Below are 25253 nucleotides of genomic sequence, written 5' to 3'. Positions count from 1 at the left end.
CCCTTGTAAAGAGCTCGTAGCTAGCAATTTCGTTTGCTTGCTTCAAGCTACTCACGACAACTCGCAGTTTGTTCGGCCTCACCTTCGTAATCTCGGTTACGGCCGAAAACTGTTTTGCCAGGTCCTTGCCTATTTGTATAATATTAAGAGGCTTCTTTATGGGCCTAAAGTAAACTACGAACGGACCTTTCGAAGCATTTGGGTAAGCTTTCACCCGTGTTGCCGGTACCCTTGGTACGGGGCTAGGTAGCGAGGAAGGTAGAGGGGAATTGATGGGGGAGATCTCAATCTCTTTTCCATTTGTTTCCACATCCAGGAATAGTTGCACCTGCATGTCGTCCATTTTGCGGGAGCGTTATGCTCTACCGCACACAAACGATAAATATCCGAATGTGGGGGGGGTGAGGGGATCAAGTAGTTGATATTAAATTTTTAAAACAATTTTTCAAACTACAATGGATCAAAATAAAAAAACAGACAGTAATACTAATACTAATAACAATAGTAATAATAGTAATAATAATAATAGTAATTATAACAATAATAATAATAATAACAATAATAATAATAATAATTATAATAATAACAATAATAATAATAATATTAATAATAATGATAAAAATTCTAAAGTGAATACTCCACCGAACGTCTAAGTCACGACCTCTGAGCTGATAGTTGGATTAATCGAGTGTCTCCGCAGAACAAACAATGACGATCCAGCTTCGTGTTGTGACACAGTGGCCGTATCTTACACTCGACCTTGTAGATGCCACTTGTAGTTGACTTCCACTCGCTCGATCGTATGATGGTCCGTGCTGCTAGCGGGGTAACAGCGGTGCGGGAGAATTATTCTTGCTGATATATCAGCTGCGTATCAGATCACTGGCGGGGTAGCCTGCCCCTACCAGTGTGCAGAAGATGTTTCTGCCGATATATTGCAGGCTATTGTTATACTTTGTAAGATGAAAATTTATTTAATATCAGAGATAAAAATACGATACACAAAAACTAACATACTAATGAGTTTCCCTTCATGTTCAATGTGAACGAATAATTAAAAATACTTTGAAGAAATAATAACTCGGTAGCTCGCACAGACTCGACTGATGAATAGTTTGTACGATTCAATAAACTGAGACCGTTTTAGTTTGCTTGGAATTTTTTCTTGAATTGTTCGACGTGAAGCATGCTGTCTCATTGGAATTGTTATGTTTAGCTCCGTAAGAGCGTGCCAAAATTGTACGAAGCTGATAAGGGACCATCCATTAATGATGTCACGCGTTTAGGGGGGGGGGGGGGAGGGGGTTTTAATTTAAAAAGCATAATGTTCGTTAATTATGTTTTACCGTGCATGTTCAGTTTCATTGCGCAGTTTCATTAATTTTTAGTGTCTCTCAATCTAATCAATAAATACAAAACTTGTGACAAAACGTAAATAAAAATGCATGGCTATTGTAACATGTGGAGAAGATTTGGATTGCGATTTGATTGAAGAAGAGGAACTAAATATTAATGGTTTTTCAAAAATCAGCAATGATGCTGCAGTTACTGTCTCGGCTTTCTATCAACAGTATCCTTGGACTTAGAACTAAACGCTTTCTAGTTATCTTCTATAATCTTCTTTTCCTTTTAGCTTCAGTTTTTCTTTCAGTAAAATCGTTCTTTTTAAGAAAAAATGCAATTCTAACAAATTTCTCGATTTTCAATCAATTATTACCAAAAAGAGGGGGGAAAAAGTTTAAAAACGTGACGTAATTAAGGGGGGGGGTCAAGGAAGTTGTGACAGCTTGTGACAAAGAGGAGGGGGGGAGTTATTTCTCTCCAAATTTTGCGTGACATCATTAATGGATCGTCCCTAAGGCATCGCATTCAGTTATTCAGCCGCTATTGAACTTCATCCTATATGGAAGAACTGCCGCATTCGGATAACCTTCTCAGTTAGCGTGTGTCCAAAGCTCGCTCCGGGTATGAATCCGAACCCACCAAGGTTTTCAGTATCCCAGTTGACTCCACCGGAAAGGTTTAGATAGAGAATGTTTTGACGGGCGGTGGGTGGCCTCGAAAAAACGCTTAACACAATCGCCGAAATCTACCGACTGAAAATTTCAATTTTACCCCAATGGTTTTTAATAAAACTTTATTGAACATGTGCTTTTTTTGTTTTGAAAGTATGAATGAGCAGCGAAGTTTTAAATAGTAATAACTTGTAAGTATCATATTTAAGTATCATATTTAGGGGGCCTACTTTAATCACAGACAAACAGACGTACCACGAAATTTATTTCCGTGGATCAAAATAACGGGTAACGGCGTGGGGGGCCTAGCGTGGTTGGTAACGTCTCCGCCAACCGCACTCGACGCCTGGGTTCGACTCCCAACGCCGACATAGGTGTCAATGGTTGTGAGGTGGCGTGATCTACTCACAACCAACCCAACTGGTCTAGATTCAATCCTAGCCGGCACCGAGAGATTTTCTGAGGCGAAAAATCTCTGGGATCACACCTTCCACCGCATGAGGAAGTAAAGCCGTTGGCGCCGGTCCGTTAATCGACCGGTCGTAAGTTAGGGTCCTGAGTGGAGTTGCCTCCCGGGCGTCGGTGATTGGCACAACAACAGTGGCGAAACTAGACCGACGGAAAACAAGCGAGAATAAAAAAAAAATAACGGGTCATTCGAATGAGTTTCAGTTATGCGTAGTATTCCGGTCTCAGCGGTGGCGGCGCTGATGTGCTTTTTCCCTTTTAACTCAGTTGACAGTTGTCGCGCGCCGTTTTGCCAAAACAGCAGAAAAGCTGAAAATTTATCTTTTGCGGAATACGTCCAGTAGGTCGCACAAGTTAGTAGGAACCACATTTTTCTAAGAATTTTGTACGGAGTCTGTTTAAAAAACGACTTGTTGAGCTCATCGTATTTTTTTTTTAAATAATTACGAGGATAGGGGCTATCCCAAGAAATTCTTTTCATGCATTTCTGATCTCATCAACGTTCAAGCGAAATAATTCCCAACAGATTGCAAAGCAAAGCAAAGCCTTGGTGCTACATTCCGTTTCGGAACTCGACCTTCTGTTTATTATACACAGACTTCGCAGACAACTGTTAAGTGTACAGGACAATTGCGGGGCTAGCGCTACGATCCTACTGACACTAACAGTCTCTCCCGAGCCGAGACTCGAACCTACGACGACTGGCTTGTTAGGCCAGCATCGTACCTCGAGACCAGTTGGGAGAGTATATCCCCCCCAACAGATTGCACTGGTGCTCATATGTAGGAAGAGCCTTCGCAGTGTGAAACGAAGATAGCGCTTTTGCAGCCTTTCAATCTGAATATTTCGGAATAGATCTTGGCTAATGCAGATTTCGATGATTTCAAACAGTGATTGTTTTTGATACAGTCAGTGGTAACAAATCAATATCAAATTTTCAATAATACTAGCCAAAAAGGCACGTCCGATTATTCATTGACTATTCCTGTATGGACTCATCACAGCTACTCTTTTGTGATATCGCCCGGGTGTTTGTTGTATTCCATACTTCTATTATTAGCAATTTCACTGGGAGTAAGTAGCATGATTGTTATACAAAGTGCGGTGTGAAAAATGCGAAAGTTTTTCGTTCAAATTCAATTTGAAGTACCTTTGAGAAATGATATCAACATTTTTTGATTTAGTTATCTGTATAAGGTCCTATCCAACAACTACTCGATGTGTCCTCCATTTTTAGCAATGACATCTTCGAGACGATGCCAGTAGCTAGGACAGGCCTTTCGAACGTAGTTCTCCGGCATCGACCCCCAGTGCGCGCTATGTTAGATTTTAAGATGTTCACACTACCCGGACGAACACATACGATTCGCATAGATTCTCTAGGATTCCTCACATTGGATTCGTGAGCGTCTTTGAAATGGATTCCTTAAAAAAGGAATCCTCCGGATCGTGTTTGCGATTCCTTTCACGATTCAGTCACCGTGTTAAACGGTATACTGGGGATTCTTACTCAGGATTCTCAGCGTGTTAGTAAGGGTAGGGTGAGATGTTTAGCAAGCTCTAGCTTTAACATACGCCAAAATCGAATTATCCAATAGGTGAGGGTCCGGGCGGCTAGGAAGCCACAAATGAAACTTCAAATTTTCCATCAGCCAGTCTGATTCGACATATAATATGGCGCCACATCCTGTTGTAGCCCAACGTATTGATCCTCAGAGAAGTTGGAAGTACTCGGTCCTTCAAAATACCGATGCACATTTCAGTATTGATTTCAACACCAGTATTAATAAAAACAGGAGGCATTTTTAAACCGTTGGACGCTACCAAGCCAATCATCATTATATCAGCCGGATGTTTGATCTGGAACATAAACTTCGCATTCTCAGGAATATCCTCAACTTTCTTCGGTGGAATGAACCAGTCTGTTCGGTTATTGGACACCGCATCGATGCTGAACATCATTTCGGTGGCGAACAGGATTATTATTTTTTCCTCTTTCAGCAAAGAAAGCAATTTCTTCGAACGAGTCACTCGCAGTTCTTTCATCCGCTCCGTGATTGAGTGGTGTTTCACTTCAGCTCTGAAAAATGCGTTTGATGATTCTTCGCATGGATTCCTGAGAAATGTTGGCATCTTTGGAACTTTCCTTATAAAACCTACCGGGCTGCAAATTTTTTTTGCACGAACCGATTTGATCACGATATGTGTGCGTGCAAACCGAGGGCGTTTACTTTTCGGTTTTTGCTGCTTAGGGCTATCATGTAGAGAATTGCCAATGCGATAAACTGTGGCCAAATGACATCCAACGGCCTCGGCAACCTCTTTCGGCGTCTTTCGGGCGTTCAGTAAGCTCGCAATCACTCCTTTGGCGTACATTTTCAGTTATTTACAATAAACTGTTGTGGCAGTTAAACGTGAATATATATATATATATATATATATATATATATATATATATATATATATATATATATATATATATATATATATATATATATATATATATATATATATATATATATATATATATATATATATATAAATATATATATATATATATATATATATATATATATATATATATATATATATATATATATATATATATATATATATATAATATTATCGTTAATTTTACAAGCTAAGGTCCCTCTGGTCAGTTGTATTGTAAGAGGAGCTTATTTGTTTCTAGAGGTATTAGTTGTGGTTTTGTAGAATTCAACGTGAAGCTTGAGAATAAACCCATGCTTAAGTCCGCTGACATCAAATGGCCTGGATTCTATTAAGATTCGAGCTCACAAACACCTGCTTGTCAAATCCTAACGACTACGAAGCCCTCGATCGTACATAATATGCTGTCTTTATAGAATTGCTACCTGGATGGAATAAAATTACAGCACATTTCTTGATGTCTAAAAAAACACCAGCAATTCTAGCAGGTTTCGGAAGTTGAGCAATTTAACAACAGCTACAAGCATTTTACATAGAATAGCTAGCATTTTATTCCGGAACAAACTTCGGCAGCAATGAAAATGAATACGAAAAGTATCGGTCTAAGGATACTTCTTTGCGGAACGCCGAAGGTGCTTGTAAATCGTTACGATATGTAGAAACAAAATTTTTCACTAATTTTTGTGAGTTTGTGTTTAATTTCATCGGACGTGTTTTCAAATTTGTGTAATTCTAAATGGCGCAAAGCAAGTTTTTCGTCTTGTTGGTCCCAAAATGCATGGCGAACTTGAAACTTGTCGTTATGTAGCTAGAGTCAGTACATTAAGTTAATTGTTTCTCACTATGCAGACGTTTGCGGTAGATGTTTAGATCAAATACCAAATTTATACGAAATCATTGTAGAAATAAACAAAATACGTTACCTGGTGTTATGGAAACGACCAGCAATGGAATTAAAGAGAATTTGGCGAAATTTGGTTGACATTTTAAAAAACAAACTATGTTTTACAAGGCTCCCAATTTATCTTATCACTTAAAACACTGCTGCACTATTCATGCTCTCAATGCGCATACTTCATTTAGACTGAGTAGACCTGCTAATCAGCCAGAGTACGTGACATCGAACGGAACAACTAATAATCGACGGCGCATTATCTGGGAAATATAGCGGCTATATATAGGCTTCCCAGTTGAGCATTTTTAATATAAGTTTTAACGACCTTAGCAGTATGAGGCCGAGCATTGTCATGCAGTAGAACCACTTTTTCGTGTTTTGGCCGTTTTTAGCGCAGTGCTCAGCTTATTCGCATCAATTGGAGTCGATTCCGTCCCCTGCTGATGGTTTCGTTTTGTTTCAACGGCTCATAATAGATAACACCGACCTGGTACCACCAAATACACAGCATGATCTTCGCAGTGTATATATTCGCCGGACTACGATGAACCATGACCGGAAAGTCCCGATGCTTTTCTTTTCTTTTGGTTGCTCAGTTCATTACACTTATAACCCATGGACCGATTTTGTATTGCGAGTCCTGATGCGATAAAGAAAACTCTTCCTTTTTTTGTTACCGAAGCACCAGGAAGTGCAACAACGACGCTTTATGTCGCTGGGCTTCAAATCATAAGGAATCCAAGTTCTTTGTTTTCAAGTCATTCCTAAAGCATGCAACTGCTTGGAAACAGCCTGGTGGGTAACTCCCTAGACCAAAGAAAGCTGTTCTTGAGATTGGCATGGATCCTCTTCAAGCATTTTCTCTAATGTAACGTCTTCGAAGGTTTTTGTCCTTAACACTGACAGCGCCAACATCTAAATTACAGTCTTTAAACTGATGGAACCAATTACGGCACGTTGTATCACTTAGAGCAGTATTTCCATTGTTTTTTTCCTACCCTCGATGTGCATCAGCCGTCGTTTTCATTGAATGAAAAGAGAATGAAAGCAACACTTCCCGCCAATGACGATTATTCGGCACAAAATCAGATATTTTTACACAACTAAAAGTATACAGGGCCGGCGTTTCATGTGGGTAGTATGGGTAGTAGTACCCGCTCGGAAAATATCCATGTGGGTACTTACCCACTCGGAACTATCGGACAAAACCAAAAAAAGTAATGTTGCGAGCGACAGATTGTTTGATGGATATCGTTGAGCGAGAGGTTATAAATCTACAGATGTATGTACAGCGTTTTGCAGGGATTTAAAAGGAATATTTGTTCACTTGTTTCATTTACAATAGAGAGTTTCATTTACGATAGAGTTCTAAATTTCATTTACGATGAAGTTCTGAAGTTTTGTTTTCTCGTAAAAATTTTCCATGCCGAATTCGAGCTCAATCGGACTTCGGGAAGTAGAGCCTCAAAGCGGTCAAAGTTGCAGTTTTTTAATCGAAGAAAGGAATGTTCGAGCTGGAAGTGTCTCTTGTGTGTTCCGGTGCAGCTCGAGTCTCCCAACGCAAAGATTTTCATGTCCCCGAAATTTAATTTTTGTTTTTAAAACAAATTTTTATAAAACAACATCAGATTTCGGCATCTCATGTATTTATAAGAGATTTGCTATAAAAAAAGTTTGATTTCAGGAACTTCAAGAACTACTCTTGTGTGTTTTTAGGTTGGCCAAAAATGTAAGACTTTCACGACTGTAAGTGAAACCTTATCAGAAGTTTGATTAAGCTCAAATTTTGGATGGAGACTTTTTTCGAGAAGACAAAATTGTTGAGCCCTAAAGTTTTCATTAAAAATGCTCAAAACGGTACCCCGCCGCGTCGAAAACAGACATCGTACGGAAAAGGGACGCTGGTTACGCTTGTTCCGGTATCTGCTACATTTTGGCACTGTTGGACTACAATCAAAGCATCGAAAGAAAGATCTGTTCCGGACGGCCGACGACCCTAAGCGACAAGAAGCTACAAAGAATGCTGAAGAGGAATATCGAGGGGAGAGTGGCTATATCACTGTGTACACTTGATCGGGAGATCGGATCAACTAGCCAAACAGTGGAAAAGCACCTGGCGAAAACAGACATCAGAATGCGGGAGTCCCGTCCATTGGTCTCGGAGCTGCAGGCCATGACGCAGTGTCCGCGGCTGAAAAAGATGGGATTTATTTTTCCAGCGAATCGCGACGTGATGGTGGTGGTCGATGCCGAGACCTATCTTACTATGGATGACAACGACTGGCAGGGCACTCCGTATTTTACTTTTCCTACGAAAGAAGAGATCTTTGAGGTGAAATTCATTTCACACACTAAGTTCCCAAAGACGGTGCTGCTTTGGCTGATAATCAGCGAGAATCTCTGTACTGGCCATGAACGGGGAAATTTATCGTACGAAGTGCCTGCCGGAAGTTGCATCGTTCATCCAGAAATACCATAGGGCGAAGACGCGGTGCTCTGGCCGGATCTGGTGTCGGCCCACTACCCGAAGCAATCGAGGAAATGAAGCGGCTGAAAATTGATGCGGTACCCAGGTCAGCCAACCCACCCAACGTTGCCCATCTGCGTCCCATCCAATGTTTCTGGGCAAACCAGACCTTCTCCAATAATTTTGACGCGAATATTGAGCAGGAATTGATAAATGGAACGAAGAAAAAACTCAAAAACATGCCTACACGCATGTTCTCGTCCACCATGGTGAACGTTCCGGTAAATGAGCCTATATAATTAACTTTCATGGGAAATATTACTGCTGAACCAAAATCGAAAATCTAATTTGTCTTAAACATTCCATTGGCACCCTATTGTTGATGCATTGTCGGTTTTTCGTAAAATTATGTTCAGGTATCAGTAGGTCGCCCCCCCCCCCCCCCCCGGCTACATCTTTGTCACCCATGAACTTTCCCTATTCCTTACTACCCACTCGGGAAAATAATGTGACGCCGGCCCTGAAAGTATATGACTCCAAAACAAAATCACTAACATGTCAAAGCGGTTTAAGGTATGTTGAAATCGACCAGCACTTGCTATCTATTGAATAATAGCACTTCTTGGACAATATGAGTTTTTTAGTTCTTAATTCAGTGTCAATGTTTTATGAGATAAATCAATGAACTAAGATAACGATCCCAACTCTGCATTCAAAATGTCATACATAGTATATACAAAGTTGATTTCGCTTTCGCATTAAATACCCTAAGGTTGTTTGCTTTCGCATTAAAAACCCTAAGGTTGATTTAAATATTTAAAATATAAAATATTTTCTACTAAAGCAGAATGTCAAAATAATAAATACACACAAAATATTTTATTTATAGCACAAATATTCTCAACGTCAAAAGTTACACTGTTACCTGACTTGCATCCTTGAATAAACGAAATCTTTTTACTTCCCGCAAACATATTTTTCACTTGATTGAATTCCCATCTTTCACCACCGTAAAAGTTTATCGGGTAGTTTTTTTCGTCATTCGTGATTTGCTACTTTCCACTGAAAAGTTACGTGTCTTTTGTTATCGCAACTTGCGAATGATTTAGTAGATTTTTTTACTTGATGTAACGGCTGTGTGGAATTGAGCATTTGCAAGCGGAAATTCGTCAGAGCGTGTTGTTCAACCAATACATTAGTGGGCGTACAAAATGGTTTAACATCGCAAGCAACGCCGCAGCTGCAGCACACAACCCACCCCTTCCGTGATGAGGGAAGGGAGCGGAAAAGTTTGTCATGTTTCGAAAGCAATGCAATAAATTATGTCTGCAAAACAGCAGTGGCATTGTGTTTGAAAGTTGTGCTTGTATGTGTGCTCGTACGAGTGTCCTATACGTGAAGGCTGGAACAGATGACCTAGAAAGTGTTGCACACAACTTTTATTTCCTTGTTAATTATTATTTGCAGCTTCCGTTAAGGAGTTGTGCTGGTTTTTAACAGTGGTCATCTAATTTCAATTCCAGAAATTGTGTTCTGCGGTTCTGTTCGAAACATACCGCCGGTGCTGCCAGACATAGTCGGAGCCATGAAATAAATTTTAACAGCATTAGCACAAACGAGGAAATGATTACAAAGAAGCTCCCGTGCACTTGTTTTTAGCAGTACGGTGACCTTCAGCGTATGTAATGGATGCAATTTTGCAGTTCGTTTGCACTCAGAATGTGGAATCGCCCAGCGAGTGTACCGTATAGATGCAATGAATAACTTCCTCTAGCCGCTTTCTGGGTCAAGTAAAATGAACTTTGCTATTAAAGCGAATAGGTAACTGGCGTAAGTTTACAATGATTTGCCGTCAGGTTTTCTGCGCTTTACAAACGTGTTTTACCTCGCTATCATTAGTGTAACCAAGAATGTCTAGCAGGGGGAGGGACCCACCTAGAATGTAATCAGATTCTGGCTCATCGATACGCAGATTTGATGCTAAATGAAAAATTATAGATTTGAAAAAAAAAACAGCTAGAATATCTTTACTTTTTGAAAAGTTGCAACAAGAAATTATTCAAAAAACATGCCCCCTCCTGAAACCTTTCCCAGTTTCCCGAATGCTTTCTGCTGCAGATTGTTGTGTGAAAATAGAGGAATATTTCCATGGATGTTGCGCAGAAGGTGAATGGCAGCGTATTCGCTTCTTGACATACGCGAAAAAAAGAAAATTTTTGCTTGGCATTGAAACTTGTGCATATATTTTCCTCCAAACAAAGGATCATCTTTGTATAGTTCCGTAAGATTTGTAATTCCCTCGGACGCTCAAGACTCACAGAGTAGAAAATTGTTCATTGGTTTGCTTTTACATAGGAAAAGCTGTAACAAAAACTGCAGTTTGCTTAGACGCAGCAATCGCAACACGATAAAAAAAGGTTTTAGGTATAATGATTTCCAACCGAAAACTTTTTACCAAAGGTATGCGACACAAGGCAGAGAAAACAGTTTTCCAATTTTTCATATGGTCATTTGTGAGGTACCATTCAAATGACGAAAGTTTTGTTTGCGATTTCCGCATACTCAGTACATCAACTCATACAAATATTTGTAAGGATTTTCCAAAAGTTAGTTTGAAAAAAGTAGGTTTGAAGCCTGTCTCATTCACTGATGTCGGTTTCCAATCCAAATTGACATGAATATGAATTTTGAATAGCTTTCGTTTTTTCGGATATTACCATAATAAACAGGAGCCATTAACAGATAATAATTCTGGAGTACTATGTGATAAGGTGGTATATCTTAACGTTAACAAAACGAGTAAGAATTATATTCCTTGTTCTTCACAAGCACAAATCATCTCTCACTCGTTTTGTTTACGTTCAGACATACGATCTTATCACGAAGTACTCCAGAATTCATTCTGTTTAACGATAAACCATACTGTCGGAACTTCACCCAAATTGGTTGTTGGGCACATTTCATGGTTATTTATTATGCGGTTAGCCCAATCATAAGCCCTCTGACTCTGTTTAGTATTATCTACCCGACGTAATACTTAACCGAGCCGTCATTCAAGGAACATAATGGTTTGGGGGAATTTTAAGTGGGTCCGGTGCGGGCTGAGTAAATGATTTGGTATAATCCAACAATTCCAGCACTACTCCCCATAAAATCACTTCCACTCCCTGAGTTATGTTCCCAAGTGTCTGTGAGCAGATTTCCCCGTCGCCTTGAAAAAAATACCTCGCGCCTAAATACCTTCTAGGGACTTTTTACCCAGCTTTCTTGCAACCGTGAGTCACCATCTTGATTTAATCATCGATATTTGAACGTCAATCGTTTCCGAAAATACCCCTATTGCAGAGTATAAAATCGATTTTCGCAGAATTCCAGTAACCGACAGACGCCATCTTGGATTGAAAAATGGTGACAAACATCGTGTTACGATCTCTGAACACCAACTTCCGGCTTGCAGATATAACCGATGGCCAGAAAATCATCAAATTCATTCAAAAAATTCCTACAATGCACACGCAAAAGTTGGACTGTGCGTAACCACATCAATATTGCGTCTCTTCAGAGCATCTTTTGTACTGTTTCAGAATCAGTACAACGAACGTGTGTTGTTCATAACGCATTTGGTGCTCTAGCGAATGTTCAATGTATTGTACGGCTCAAAATCAAAAAACTTTTGAAGTATTAACCGGTACTAGTATTGCCATGATGATTTGTACTGGTATTGGTAATATTTTTCAGAATGCTGCTACCGTTAAAGCACTGCAAGCAGTAATAAATACTGATGATCTTGGTACCGACTAGGTTAATGCGAATATGAACTGATCGATTTACTATCATGAAGCCGGTAATTCAAAAACATCATCGAATCAATAACAATTAAAACATTTTGCATTGAACGACGACTCTAGTTTTATTCATATGCATACTCGATTTGTACATAAATAGAAGATAGATAGTTTATAGATATTATTCTTTGAATAAGACCTCTCAAAAAGGCAGCCACAATTCTCTTTTGAAGGTGCTATCTAACTAAAACAGAGTCTAATTTTGTAACAGTTGCGGTGCTGTCACCACTTATATCTGTATTTTTCTTTGAAAATATCTGTATATCTGTATCTCGAGCCAAAAAATCTGTATTAAAAATCTGTATCGAGCAAACTCAGAATGTTGGATGGAAACATGTTTACTTGCAGAATATATTTAAACAAATTCATTTTTCTCTACGTGATGTTTATTCAGGTTTTGTTTAAATTTATTTTTTAAAGTTTTCGTTCATTTAATATTAGTATCTCCTTCTTGGTCTGCAACGTAGCGTTCAGCTTTTTAAATTGAGATCATTAGCTTAGGGGCCATGCAATTTTTGGTTTCAAGGTTCAACTATATATCAAAAGTATGCGTTCTATATAAGCAGAAGAGTGTGGATTCATTAAAAAAAAATTCTCACAAATGATCTGTAACAGAAACTTGAAATTGCCATCCCACCAATAGTGGTGTTCAACAACTCAGACCAAGTTAAATAATTTGTTTCGATGAATCTTCCGGCCAAAAAGTTTTTTTCAAGCGTGCAAAATTCGTTAGATAGCCTTTGTCAGTCAGTTACTGTCACACGGAGTACGAAAATTATGGCATAATTTTTTATGTCATCTATGACTCCAAAGTATGAGCTATAATGTTATGAAAGCGAGGTTATACTGTCAAAGGCTATAACATTTTTTGTAAAATTTGGACCACTGCGACCATTTTTTTGATCTTTTGCGGTAAAGGCTATAACATAGAGACTATGCACTATTCTGTTATAACCACAGAGGCGGACGAAGACTGATTTGAGCTGCAGGCGAAAGCTTATTTTAGCGCCCCCATTCATTTTTTCGTTTACAGTCAGGTTTTTTACGCGTTAATTCAAAAATCCGCGTAGAAAAATGCGGTAATAAAAAATCCGCGTAAAGTAAACCACCAAGAAACGTTTTATAACAAAACCCAGACGCTCTACTTCCAGTATTTAAAATTGTCCTCTTTGACGGTTGTTTGGACTTTCAAAGGGCAGAAGGTTTTTTTTTGACTAAGTCTTTTACTCAATAAATTCTCAGAAGTTTTCGGTTCCCAACCCGCTTCAACTCGAAAACCGGTGAAAGTTTTTTGAATTAGCGCGGTATCGCGTAAAAACCGCGTCAATTCGAAAAACCGCGTCAAAAAACGCGTCGGTTCAAAAATCCGCGGTAATTAAAAAATCCGCGTAAAAATAACCTGACTGTATATCAACAGTTATGTTCGACATCGGACCTGGATTCCAGAGAATCCGGTCCGAAGTTTTTCCGACTTCAATGTCCGATTTAATTCCAGACCGGTCCAGAACGGAGCTATCTGGAAAAGTCCGATTGAAAATCAAACTCAACGTGATTTAAATCACAAGCAGCAGACTTATCTACAGGTTTCTTCATTTGCATTTCTTTGAATGTGCCTAATTTCAATCCAAGTAACATATTTTAAAGCAAATAGGTATATGTAGGGTTGCAATGACTGTATGGAAAAAAATTCATCATCGAATTTCAAAAATCGTAGGTATATTTGGTTTATTGACCCGAAAATCCATCTATGCTAAATTTCAGCTCAATCGGACATGATTTAGGAGTGCCTCAAAGCGCTCAAAGTTGCGATTTTTCGACCCTCGACAATTTACCAAAGGAGGAGTAGTACATGAAGTTGGGAAAATCGAAACTTCATTTTTCGATTCCAAATGACTTAAAAATACTTAAAACGTCGATAGATAGTGTTATCTCGAAAAAATATTTTTGGTCAAAAATCGACCTTCTGAGACCTAGCCGTTTTTCAAGCAACCGAGGGCTTAATATGGAATATTCTAAAACTGGCTTCTGGTCATTTGCGAAACTCGTTCCGAACCAGATGTAAATTATTTTGATGTTCATTAGGTATCTTAAACTTGTTTTTTATTAGAGTGGTTTGTAGCTAACCAAAATAAACATGTAACCAATCGGAGTACAGCGTACTAGAAAGTAATGGCTATCGTTTAGAAAGCTCATCAATGAAACTTTATATAATATGTTTTTTGTTTTTTAATTTAGGCTGATACAAATTTTGAATAGTTTTTTTGTCCACGGTTGTCAAAGTTAGCTAAAGGGAGGGCAAAAAATAAATAACACTGAGAAGACATAGAATGAAAATGAAATTTGTATCGGCCTAAGCAAGCCTGGAAAAATAGTCAACTAAATTTGAATTTGTTGTGGTTTAATTTTTTTTTTCAATCTTTCCACTCCCGCATTTGGCGCTCTCCATTGATTGACGAGCAGGCGACCGCCTGCTTCGCCTTCGCCTTAATCTGCCCCTGTATAACCACATACTTTTGAGTCATTTATGTCATAGAAAACTAAGCCATAATTATCGTGCCCCCAGCTGCTGACAGCACTTTTAGCAGCAGTGTTTAGGAATGTCATATAACACAAAAAAGTCAGCAGCATTTTTAAAAAGGTCGGTAGTATTTTCATATTAGTCGTTAAGAAACGCTTTGCATAGGTTTTGTTAGGTTCGTGAATTTGAAAAATGTATTCCCCTTGGTAGCTTCTAGATGGCAATAGCGGCGTATTATTTGACAAGTACAAAAAAATCCGATGGTGTTATCATACTGGAAGCATGACAGAAATGCGCATCTCGCTTTGGTCCTCGGTAATCTTCTTCTTACGTCGTTAAAGTGTTTGATGTTCGGGAACTTTTCCTGGCACAAAAGAAAAGAAGATTCTACTCGACAGCAGTAGTGCTGTGCAATACCATGGAAACGCTCAAGGCTAAGGGTCAGTCAGCATCATTACGGAAGAACACGAACACAATAGGCGAAACAAAAGGGATGATGAAAATCTGCTCTTATCTCGCTCGAGTTATTTCATGATTATTGCAATGCTGTTAGCACAACTGATATTATAATTTATATAAAGTAATAGTCTTCAAATGAAAAGGTTGCCTTAAGGTCACTTGTCAAAAGTGGCGTCAAATTAATACCGTAGAAATTTCATACCTACATTTCTTATGATTGTTAAAACTATTTAATTCTCATTAGTATGTCAAAAATGGTCTATATACGACGCAGGATTACCAAGCCGTCCACCAAGAGTTCGAGTCTCGGCTGAGAGATAAACCTAGGGTGTTTAGAATCTAGCATTGGTAATAGCATATATGCTGTTTATCTCAAAACAATAAAAAAGTTGTTCAAAGATGTTTTTGCAGTCCGGAAAAATTGGTGGTTATACAATATAAACAAACTACATCTACTACTCGAAAGTTAGAACTCAAAGTCTATCTAATGAATAAAAATGATCATGCAGTCAAATTCTGGACGGCGTAGTTTGGCTCATTCGTTCTAATTCCTCAGTTTACCATTTTCTTAATGCTAATAAGGCACTATCAGAAGAAATTTCACTTCATCTAACAAATTATGTACATTATGAAAACTTCAGGCTTGCTCACCGTTCGTTTGCGGGCCAATTTTCCCCTCTTGCAGTAGTGCATGAGGAGGAAAAATGTTAGCTGCGCATTTCAGCACTATCAAAATGGCAAGTAGTAGCAGAGTGGGAATATCGCCAATATAACAAAAAGCGGTTCCGAGAGGCGAGGGCGTGTTCTCCAGCACCAGTATGGTCTAGTTAAAATTTACCGCAGTTATGCTCTAATCCAATTGCCAAAAGCTTTGTCTTCGGTGTAGCAGACCGTGCAAAACTGCTGAGTCAACCCCCTACGTAAGGTCTTTCGAAGGGATCATTGGTTCGAAGTAATGAATGCTGCCAACGAGGTTTTCTTTTGTTCGATAGGCATCGACATTTACACGCTTTCTCTCGTTTAACTGAAACCACTTTCAATTGGATAAGAGTTGGAGGTAGTGAAACAACAACTAACGCGGAAACATAGCATTTTATAAGAAAATCCTAACGCAAATCCCACATCAATCAATCACAAACTGACGTGGGAAGCAAAAAAATATGATGGAGGTATAAGCTATATATTCTGGTATTGAACCGTCGCGCGGTTGTTTTAATCACAAAAAACGCTCTTGTAAGACCATAAGTTAAAATACATTTATATAATATTAACTGAATGTGGAATCTCAAATATTTGCTACCAGCTAAAGGTACAAGTGTACTAGACAAATGTGAAATTTACCTCTCCTAGTTCTAAATCAAATAAAGAAAAGCATCGGTTGTAGAGAGAAACTAGCCACCTTATGACTAATTTGCATTTTATTTAGAAATTTGCATTTCAAATGGGGATGTTTGAAAGAAGGAGCAAAAATATGCCAAAAGAAAAGCAGCCATAGGGATAGCATGAATCGGTGCCACAAGAAAACATGAAGCATGATATTTCGAATGCATATTATATTCTTTTATTTTGTTTTTGCCTACATCTTCTTGATACTAAAGCCAAATGATGCAAGAAACATTAAAATGACTGGAGACTTTAGTTCACCGCCGAGTGTAGTGGGTGTATGACACTTGACTTTTTTAACATCAGAACGTTCGATTTGAACATTGAACATTTAACAACACATCATTCACAGTAGGGTGCCAATCATCGTATGGAAAAAAAGTGACCAGAAAATTTCAAAAAGAAACCCTATACAAAATGTTCACCTGCTCGGAAAAACACCCTGTGCAAAATTTCAGCTCAATCGGACTTAAAATGGGGTGGCGCAAAGCGATTTAGGTTTGGCCTTTTTGAATACCAAAAAATCACCTAAGGGTGAGGGGGGGGGGGGGTATAAAACGTGAAATTTCGGTTTTCGAATTTTTTTTTTGATACCAAATGACTTTTTTTTTTGTTCTCGCTTATTTTCCGTCGGTCTAGTTCCGCCACTGTTGTGGCCAATCACCGACGCCCAGGGAGGCGACTCCACACCCAGGACCCTAACTCACGACCCGTTTATTAACGGACCGGCGCCAACGGCTTTACTTCCTCATGCGATGGAAGGCGTGATCCCAGAGATTTTTCGCCTCAGAATATCTCCCGGTGTCGGCTAGGATTTAATCTAGACCAGTTGGGTTGGTTGTGAGTGGATCACGCCACCTCACAACCATCGACACCTATGTCGGCGGTGGGATTCGAACCCAGGCGTCGAGCGTGGTTGGCGGAGACGTTACCAACCACACTAGGCCCCCGCTCTACCAAATGACTTGAAAACGCATAAAACGGCGAGAATTGGTGTCATCTGAAAAAAAAAATTTTTTTTTAAAATCGACTCTCTGGGACTTAGTCTTTTTTCAAATGTGGAAGGCGGAGTTTAAAACATTTAGAATTTATTTAATGAAATTGATCGCTAGTCTCTCGAAATAGAAAAAGAAATAGAAAACATGTAACAAATAACAAATAACGTTCTCATTAAAAAAATTGTCGGTTTTTCATGGGTTTACCTTCACACGCACTGACGAAACTACCCATGCAGCATCAATCATAGTAAGCCATGAGTTAGAAAAAAAAATGACGGCTCTATCAGTCGAACTCCAACCACGCAGCGTCGATAACGGACGCCGGATATGCTCGTTCCGGCATCTACAACATCTTGGCACTATTGGATAACCACCAGAGCACCGAGGGAAACCCCGGTTCCGGACGGCCGACGACCATGCGCAAAAGAACTCTAAAGGATGCTAACAAGAAAGACCGAGGGTAAAGTGGCTACTTGCGGCTTCGTGCGTATGGCCGAGAGGTCGGGGCAACCGGTCAAACAGTGAAAAAGTACCTGGCGAACATGGACATACATGTCAGGAAGCGGTAGTCTTGTCCCCTGGTCTCGGAGCCGCTGACAATGGCGCAGCGGCAGCGGCTGAATAAGATGGTCAAGACGATTTTCCCGGCGAATCACGACGTGGTGATGAACGACGAGATCTATCTTACCCTGGATGGTAACGACTGGCAGGGCACTACGTATTTTACTTCCCCCACGAAAGAAGTAAGCTCCGAGGTGAAGTTAATTTCACACAACAATAACTTCCCCAAGAAGGTGCTACTATGGCTGACAATCAGCAAGAAGGGGATGTCAAAGCCGCTTTTCTTCCGATCGGGACTGGCCGTGAAAGGGAAAATTTAAAGTATCGAGCGTCGTTCATCAAGAAATACAAGGCGTCGGCCCACTGCTCCAAACAATTGTTGAAGGAGATGCAGTGGCTGAATATCGATGTGGTACCCAAGTCGGTGAACCCGCTCAACGTTCCCCAGCTGCGTCGCATCGAAAATTTTTGGGCAAAGCTAAAGCATAAGATCTACTCCAACCATTTTTCCGCGAAAACTGACGAAAATAAAGCGAGGGGGAGTCCAAGACATGGCGGCAAGCATGTTTTCGTCTGCCATGGCGAATGTTCTGTATAACTGCCGGAAAGCCGCTTGCAAGAGCGTAAAATTTTTTGCAAGTAAGATAATGATCAGATGTCTGGTCACTGTAGGTGGAATGGATTTCCAGATCTCCTTAATCACCGTCCCAAGTTTTATTTTATTACTTGGGTTGTTATACTTCAGACGATATTTGAATTCTCACAACCACCATAGATGTTTAATGGGGTTCAATCCTGGCGATTGCGAAGGCATTTTGAGTTGTTTGGGGACATGATAAAGCAACTACGATGAAAGCGGTGTACTTCGGGACATTTTCCTGCGGAAGGTAATATTCACGAGACCCAAACTCCCTGATTCTTGTTCCAGAAGTCACCATTGTACTATATAACAGTTGACTTCCACCGCCGTGAACCTGTAGCTCTGATCCTGGTTTTTTTCCTCACCATCTGTCTTCCATCTGCTCCTAAGAGGTTGATTTTAGTTTCAACAGTATATAGAACACTGTTCCAGATCTTCTTCGGTTCGTTTACATATGCCTTAGATAATTTCGTTTTTTCATATTCACTTTCGAGATGAAAGGTTTCTTGGACAACACAACCTCTTAAATTGTTCCTGTATGCTACTCTCCGGACAGTATCTGCACTGACAGATCTTCCGGTGCCGGCTGCGTCGTTAGCACAAATTACCAGCTTATCGCCGAGACAAGATCCTCTACCAGAAAGATTTTCAATGGTTCCATCGTATTTAGGGTTACCATTTGGTCGGAGTTAAAAATCAGGACAACTTTTTCCCAGCAAAAATTTGACCTAAGCTAAATTTAATAATTTGAGATTTGCAATTCAAAATACGCCAAAAGACTAAGATTTAACGTATTTCTCGAACATTTCAATTTTTCAACTTTGATTCATTAGGCGTTAGTAGATACCTAAAAATGCAACACTAGTAAACTGTTTAAAATAAACTTAACAATTGTCAAAAAAACGTTTAACGGTTTCAACGACTAGACAATTTCTCTCGTCAAGATACAACCAAAGAAAAAAATCTTTCGAAATAAGTTCGTTTTTTCCCGGATTCAAGATGATATTACAGAACAATTTGCTACTTTTTTGAATATCAGAAAAATCAGGACGAATGCTAAAATATGAAAAATAAATCAGGACGTTCCAAATGGGTTTCAAAATCAGGACATGTCCTGCTAAATCAGGACGGATGGTATCCCTAATCGTATTACTATTTGTTAACAATTTTTGCACACTAATGTGGGTGCTTCCAACAATCGCTTCTGTTTGTGGCAGCGACTGTACGTGTAGAAATATTCATTTCATTCCTTTTGCTTGCCATTTTTATCAAAACACTTCCAAAAGTCAACCAGAAACAGAAACAAACTTTGTAGGTACAAGCAGCTGCTTAATGTTGACATAACACACTGACAAAAAAGAGAACCCTTTTTCGCAGTGATCTTGCTTACAAGGTTGATTTACTTGCAAAACCTAGAAGTGTACGCTCAATTCTGCAATGCTTCTTGCCCTTTATTTGTTTGTTTAGCAAGTCAAACGTGTATTCAAATTAAGTAAATCAAAAGATAAAATGTAATAAACATATTTGATTCGAAATAGATATTATTGCTGTATTCGTTAAACTTACTGAATTGTATGCTAACATGCGCTTCTCTTTTCATCCCTCCACCAGGCACCAACACATCACTACCAACGCACAAGGATCCCCTGTTTCCCGAAGACTTATTTACGCTTGAACAACGTCGCAATGGTGCTGTCGTATTACACATTCTTGGCGTAATCTATATGTTTGTCGCACTGGCGATCGTATGCGACGAATTCTTTGTGCCTTCTTTGGACGTGATCATTGAGAAACTGGGCATCACGGACGACGTTGCCGGGGCGACCTTCATGGCGGCCGGTGGCAGTGCCCCGGAGTTGTTCACCAGCGTGATCGGTGTGTTCGTTTCGTTCGACGACGTCGGTATCGGTACGATTGTCGGTTCAGCCGTGTTCAACATCCTGTTCGTAATCGGCATGTGTGCGTTGTTCTCTCGAACCATTCTAACACTGACCTGGTGGCCGTTGTTCCGCGATTGCACGTTCTACAGTGTTAGTTTGCTTACGTTGATCTATTTTTTTCGTGATAACGAAATATACTGGTGGGAGGCGCTAGTGCTATTCATTATCTATATCGCGTACGCTGTGTTTATGAAATTTAATCATCAAGTGGAGAGATGTGTGAAGAAGATTATCTATAAAAATAAGGTGACCAGAGTTCGAAGCACTGATCAACTTATGCCTGCAGTAAGTAGTTGAGAATGCATGTAATTAGAGGACACCTTATTTTTGGTTCATTCTGTTATACTTAGTTTTACGTTAGCTTAACCTTATTTTTCCACTCATTATACCATCAGCTCATTCCATAACTATACTGAAATGCGAATAAAATTCAATTATATTTATTAAACCATCAACGTTTTAATTTCACTAACACACCTTGTGCAGTCGTGACGAGGTGAGAACTACCCAGATGATGATGATGTGATTGAATCAACATTTAAATGGGAGCATTATAGGGGATGCACTGGTAACAGTTGGCGCCAGCCTTGTGGCAAAGTAGGGCAGTAAATAAATCATTTTATTTTTGATATTAAGTACTGCTAGATGACGCATTTGTGATCATCCGAAGTTGTTCATAAATCTTTATCAACATCAATTTACTCTTCAAGTTTGCGCCCAAAGTGGAACTTTTTTCTGATGTCCGTTTTGTTCCAGTCTGCCACCAGTCCTGTTGAGGATAGCAACTAGCTACCAGTAAGCGAGTAGTTATCGTTCACCTACAGGACATCACCCATTCGGTACAGACATCCAAGTAGTGGGCACCGAGGCGGAGATTTAATTTTCATTATTAAATATCCATGCCAGGAGTCACACGCCCCTGACCTACGGGCAACGATTTGCTGATGAGTTGATGTGTCGATCCGCGATTGTAATGGAAATTTCTTGTTACATACTAATGGGTCGTATGTTCGTCTGGTCGATATGAGCACCGTTCTGTGCAATGAAAACGCCGAACAGTGAGCACCAGCTATATCGTGCTGTCAAGTAGTATGATATCTGTTCACAGGTCTCAGTAGCAGTAAATGAAAATTGATGTGAGTATGCATATTTGTTCGACCTACAGGTCGAATGTGCATTCCCTGGAAAGACGGTTTGATGAACAAGGCGTCATTGTGATGAGGTTTTCGAGATTAATTTTTTCTAACAGGTTGGGAGATTATAATCAAATTTGATACAGCTTATAATGTGGTATAGGTATCGCAAGTTTGCAAGTTGCATTTTAATTTTACGAGAAAAAATAAAACCTTTCATTATTTGTTTGTTTTGTTCTCAAAAAGACAATTGTTGTTTAATTTAAAATAGGATATGGTGCTAATTACATTTCTGTTTTACCCCGACAGTGGGGATTAAGATTCTCTAACAACACAGTAGAGAGTTGTTTTTACACTGAAAACTTGATACGACCGACATATTATAATTGCCAGGATCCAGACTTGTGTTACCGAAAAAAGGGCAATGCTTCACCGGAGAAAATATCACTGCCGTCACTGATGCCACTACTGCTGCTGCTCACCGAGGCTACTACAGCTGTTGCCACTCGATACTACTAAATTATGTGCGACAGACGCGCCATCCAAAAGTGAAATGATTTGTTCGAGAAGAAGTAGGCTCTTACATAGCCCATGTAGTTGTTGTGAGTGGACGCCTGTTTTGTAACGAACTTCTCTCTCTCTCTCTCGTTAGGATTTGCCTTCTCCCAGTTTCGGTCACCGCAGGACGCAATGCATCTCATTTCAAGTTGGCAACCAGCGAAAAAGGACCGATTGTTGAGCTCTTGCGCCACAATAGTATAATCCATATCGTGTTAAGGCTTGGAAATACAAGCGTTCTTATCTTTTCGGATCCTGCCGAATAGAAACAGATAGCAGAAGATGCAGCGCAATGTCAGTTACGCAACATTTGATTACACTGTTGCGTGTGTCTAACAGACATGAGGATGAAGTTTGAATTGCTGCTTCTCCGTCTTTGCATTTTTTTAAAAATTTGGCAAATAAGAACTTGAAGTGTTACTTAATGATAATTTCCACATATTATTATGGCCTCACTGAACAGGAATGGAACAGTCTGCGGCGCAAACAAGTTCTAAGAGTCAGAGTGCATGCAGATTGAAATAAAATTTCACTTCTAGCTCTAGCGTAAAACGAGAAAATGATAAATCAACAATCATTTATTTATTGTCCTGAAAAGAACAATTGTTTTTTCAATTAAAAATCAGATATGATGCCGATCGCTTTTGATCGGATATGATACTGATCGCCTTTTGGTCTTCCAGTTGGTTTCGAGTTACAGTGCTGGCCTAACAAATCAGTCGCCGCATGTTCAAATCTCGGCTGGGAGAGATTGTTTGAGTCAATAGGATTGTGGCACTAGCCCCACAATTGTCTTGTACATTAACAATCAACAGGTCCAATTCCAGAAGCAATGTACTACCTCTGCTTTGATTTTTATGATGCTGATCGCATCTCTGTGCTACCCTGACAGAGGGGACTTAGGCACTCTTACAACATTGCGGATAGCCGTTACCCTACTGAAAGCTATAAACGGCCGAAAGATTATGATTGCCAGAAGTTTGTGTTGTTGCCAAAACAATTCATAGCTCCACCGGAAGAAGTGATTCCAGTATCTGCTAGTAAAAAGATTTGCTCGAGCTGAAAGCAGGCAAGTCTGATGTTAGCGCTACCGCTGTTGCAACCCGCTGCTGCTACCAGCTACTACTAAGTTGGAACCATCCTTCCAATCATCCTCTAGTAAACTGACTGGTTTGAGCAGAAGCAGGCTTCCAATAGTACAATAGTAACTAACCGAATTAGAGAAAAAAACATATTTTAAGCAGTTATGCAGCTTACAGTGTACTCAGACGAAATACTCGAAAGGCGTCGTACACAAATTACATACGAATGAAGGGGGGGGGGGGGGGTTGAGCCTGCGTTACTTTTCGTTATGTAGGGGGGAGGGGAGGGGGTGGTAGTAGAGATAGTTACGTAACTGTGATGTTTGCTCGAAAATGAAAATTTTCGAGGGGGTCAGGCTGCTCAGCGTTACGTAATTTTAGAGGGGGAGTCATATCGAACGTTTCCTATCGTTACATAGTTTGGGGGGAGGGGGTCTGGAATCCAGATTTCCAGCGTAACGTAATTTGTGTACGACGCCAAATGTGTAAAGTGAAACACAAACACACAAACTTGTTTACTTTTTTTCTGTCAGCACATGTTTTCAAATCATAAAACTGATATTACAAACTTTACAATAATTGGTTGAAATTCACAATCGAGGGACACTATCTCAATTACCAAAAAAGAAATTCAAAGTTCAAGAGCTTGAGGCCCGTTTTCTTCGACGGAATAAAACAGGCGCCACTGGTTCTGCCGTTTCTTACCCTATATGTATTTAAAATTGAACATATTTTCTCTATTTTATGTTTTTAGATTTTCGTTTTCACCACTATGGAGCCATGGAGACGTAGTTTTACGTCAAAATAGAACATTGAATTGTGTCTATTCTGAGGACATAAGATCAATTTATTGTTTTCTTTCTTGTTCATCATATAAAGCTCGTTCGAAAAATGAGCTTTTTACCTAGGTGTATAAAAGAATGTCACATATTCCAATCAATTTAGTTCGATTTTGAGTTGGAATTTTAGTTATACAAAATTCATTTCGTATAACTGGCTTATTTTTTTACATCATGTGAGATTGTCAATAAGTCCGCCATTTTGTTTCGTTTGTTAAAGAATTCTTTTTTTGATCTCATGTTCTAACTTATATCTACTTCTATTATCAACAATATTACTATTGAGATTAAGTGACATGATAATATAATATAATTCGTGTTTGTTTGTATGTCCTTCTATTTACGCTCATTCCGAGCCTCGCTGCCCGGCCAATATTATCGCCAATTACAATTCTCTGCAGAGGTTTCAACTGAATGGCCCTCTAACCAGTTTTATTGTGAGAGGGATTTATTACTGTCATGAGCAGAGCCTGACAAAGTCATTTTCAATTGACAATTATCAGGTTATAGTGACGCTTTGACCAGTCGCTTTCAATTGAAAAGCTTTTGTATCATTCTCAAGCAATTCGTAAGTCACATGAAAACTACTCCGAAGCTCTTGCTTTGATTTTTACAACTGAAAGGCTAGAAACTGATACAAATGCGTTTCAATTGAAAGAGAAGATTATCACCACTCTCACATGACGATCCTCAAACGAAAATGACAATGAGCGCTAACGGAGACAGGGGGCTTTCATTAAGTGATTCGCGCAAATATATGGACGAGGGAGAAAAGAAAACCGTGATGATATGAAACGGAGAACACCAAAACCAGTTTCGCAATCCGAAGTGGTTACGCAGCGCCATCAACAGATGAAAAAAATTCCGAAATATTGATCGGAATTTGCGTGACGTATTTATTGGATGCCATTGCCGTTTTAACTGCGGCTTGCGGTATTAGAAAACTATCATCAAACGACGCGATGCGGTGCTAGTTTCAATTGAGACGCTGAAGGAAATGA

At 39.5% G+C, this 25253-nt stretch overlaps 1 protein-coding gene across 6 annotated transcripts in view; it reads left to right on the top strand.

Annotated features, from left to right (window-relative positions):
- The window catches only part of LOC129732349 (sodium/potassium/calcium exchanger Nckx30C), a 191789-nt gene that overhangs the window by 10369 nt on the left and 156167 nt on the right, over positions 1-25253 (top strand). For 4 of the 6 annotated variants that reach the window (XM_055693161.1, XM_055693160.1, XM_055693159.1 and 1 more), the window contains exon 2: positions 20312-20925. In XM_055693161.1, the coding sequence (XP_055549136.1) occupies positions 20312-20925 (614 nt within the window). The remainder of the gene's footprint in view (positions 1-20311; positions 20926-25253) is intronic. The other 2 variants (XM_055693164.1, XM_055693163.1) reach the window with 1 other exon arrangement.

This window comes from Wyeomyia smithii, chromosome 3, assembly GCF_029784165.1.
Source record: "Wyeomyia smithii strain HCP4-BCI-WySm-NY-G18 chromosome 3, ASM2978416v1, whole genome shotgun sequence".
Classification (NCBI taxonomy): Eukaryota; Metazoa; Arthropoda; class Insecta; order Diptera; family Culicidae; genus Wyeomyia; species Wyeomyia smithii.
Note: the sequence above shows the minus strand (reverse complement) of the source record. Positions and strands in the feature narration are given on the sequence as shown.